Genomic DNA, 2,603 nt, shown 5'->3' with positions numbered 1-2,603 from the left:
GTTACATTCAATGCACAGTTTATGCTACCACCAACAAATTCAAGCCTACCGCCCTTGTCAAGTCTGCCACGTCAACAGCGTTCCATCTCCTTCTCCTCCTACTCCCACCTTCAAACTTGTTCTAAAAAACTATTTTAAATTTGAGCACCGCTGAAACTTGTTCACAAGTCCCGCCTCCACCCTGTTTCTGATTGGCTGGTAGGCCTATTGTGTTTAAGGTGACAGCTGCGCCTCGACATAGGTCCAGAGAAATGTTTTTTTTAATCTCTGGGCAGAGACGATCTTTTCCCCCTACAGCCACGTTACGCTGGAGATCCAGCACGGAATTGTGTTGTTAGAATATCAAGCACTTTCAAGGACTTTATACAGAAACCAAGCACTTTCCAAACCTGGAAATGACTCTGTTAAAATTCAAGCATTTTCAAGGATTTCAAGCACCCSTACGAACACTGTTGGTGGCTGTCTCCTCAAACCCATTTTAAAAACACAATGAATTAACTCACTTGCAGGCTATGCAACCCGCAGTGTGTGACTGGTCAGAGCTTCGTGGGTGTGTTAATGCGGAACAGTGCATGCTCATTCTGCATGTCATTTTGATGAAGTCAGAAGTCAGTTGTTACAAATGGACAGCTTGACARCACGTGGTCCTACTGAGCACACAAACGTGCCACCTAGGTCCATGTCTTCTTTCCATCTCTGCAGCTAACCAGTGAAAAACTAAATCTTCGTCCTCCTCATCTAATAAGAGGCTCTTTTCTAAAGTCTGATAAACTGTTGAATGAAAAACACAACCTGCCTACCCTACTATCACTATTGTTGTTTAAATGCTTAACTATGCATGTGATATGTGCTAGAGTGGGAGGAATTATGATGATTTAGTCCTTGCGTCTTCTGCCTGACTATAAACACTTGATGAGACAAAGATGTCCAAAATGACTTTATGATGTATATGTTGTTTCATGTCTTGTTGAAATATGAACCAGACTTAAATCCCAGTCTGGGCTGTCTTATGAAAGAGGCTAATGACAAAGATTCCTATTAAATTTGCAACTCTTCCATGACAGCATATAAATGTTTTTTTAAACAATTCTGATCAAGCAATCCCTCAAATTTGAAAAGCAGAAAAAAGTGTGTCACGGCTCCAAATTTTAAGAGAAATCCACCAATGCTTTGTGCTGCATACTTGTGACAAGATCACCCAGACCTCATGTTAGTATACAAGCTTTAAAATAGCTTTAAGGAGCACAAAATAAATTGTTTTTAATGAAGTGAGGAATCACCTGAGCTCATCTCTCGCACATCACCGAAGTCTGTCTTCAGGAGCCTGTTCAACCAGGATACCACGTTGAAATGGCTGGATTTGTCCTGGGAGGAGTCTGGAGTCACAACCTCTGGACCTGCCATCTTGCACCTTGTCAAAAGCGTAAACATATATTGTGTTTAATTAGTTGTATGATAACTTACATATTAGAATATATAATGACATTATGCAACACTTTACAAGATATGGTCAACTTTATTTTCCCAGAGGGGAAATAGTAGCCAGCAGAGAACAGATACCCACATAGCAGACAGGTGTGGGCCAGATGCTGRCAAGGCTAGTGGTTTACCAACTGGATGTGGGCCAGGTCTGGCAATGCTGGAACTGTAAAATGGCATGCCACATAGGGTTGGGCAATATTGGTATTGTGGTATTTAGCCGATAACGATTAATTTGACGATTAATCCCCTGGAGTCCCTGGACAGCCTTAATTTGTAGTCACATGACCAATTTAGTGGGAAAGATTTGCTCTTTGTAAAAAATTGTTCCAAATTGTGTGAAAATTACAGATTTCAGGCTATACATCATATATTAAATTGTGTAGATAGATAAATTAAAGAACTTTATTTTTAATGTTCGTCATATTTGAAGCAGAGAGGAGCAGCGAGCGGACTGACCGGAGTAATCCCCAGTCCATCTGCCTGGTGGCATTAATCGTATTAATCGTCAAGTGACAAAAACTAATCGATTAATGTTTTTCTGACGATTAATTGCACACGATACGATTATGCCCAACCCTAATGCCACAAYTGTGAGGCATTTTGGTGTTTTCGCCCCCTGCCTCCTGTTCTTGGCACTGCGATGWTCACCCACACCTGCACCAGATTGAGCTCATCACCTCCAGGCTTTATAAGGCAGTGCTGGAGTTCATCTCRTCGCTGGAGTTCATCTCGTCGCTGAAGCATCGCCTCTGTTTGGGTATGAGCTCAGCCTGCTACCTGTGATTCAGATTTAGAAATAATCTTACCTGTGTACCTGTTTTCCTGCCTGTTTCCAGAAGCGACCTCCAGMACGCCTGCCTCCTGCCTAAGAAACACGAGCCGCACTCACCTGGGTTTCATGCGCAGCCTGCCACGTATCCCTGTAAATAAACCTGCACTTGTATATACTCACCTGTGGAACCTCACCTTTTGGACCAACTCCTCCAAGACTCATCTCCTTCTCCAGCCCGTAAGCAACATCTTCAAATACTCACCTGTTAAAGACTCTAATGCTGCGTTCACACCGAACGCGATTTCAGCTTCAAAATCGCAGCCAACGCTGAAGTTTGAAGCTTGTGCAC

General features: G+C 42.6%; 1 protein-coding gene across 1 annotated transcript in view; it reads right to left on the bottom strand.

Moving 5' to 3' along the window:
• dnmt3ba (DNA (cytosine-5-)-methyltransferase 3 beta, duplicate a) overlaps nucleotides 1-2,603 on the bottom strand; it is a 52,174-nt gene that overhangs the window by 39,164 nt on the left and 10,407 nt on the right. The window contains exon 2 of the mRNA XM_014022690.1: nucleotides 1,281-1,411. Within this exon, the coding sequence (XP_013878144.1) occupies nucleotides 1,281-1,404 (124 nt within the window). The 5' untranslated portion in view covers nucleotides 1,405-1,411. The remainder of the gene's footprint in view (nucleotides 1-1,280; nucleotides 1,412-2,603) is intronic.

Source organism: Austrofundulus limnaeus, unplaced genomic scaffold (genome assembly GCF_001266775.1).
Source record: "Austrofundulus limnaeus strain Quisiro unplaced genomic scaffold, Austrofundulus_limnaeus-1.0 Scaffold339, whole genome shotgun sequence".
NCBI lineage: Eukaryota > Metazoa > Chordata > Actinopteri > Cyprinodontiformes > Rivulidae > Austrofundulus > Austrofundulus limnaeus.
The sequence above is the reverse complement of the archived record's forward strand: the minus strand, read 5'-3'. Positions and strand labels throughout refer to the sequence as shown.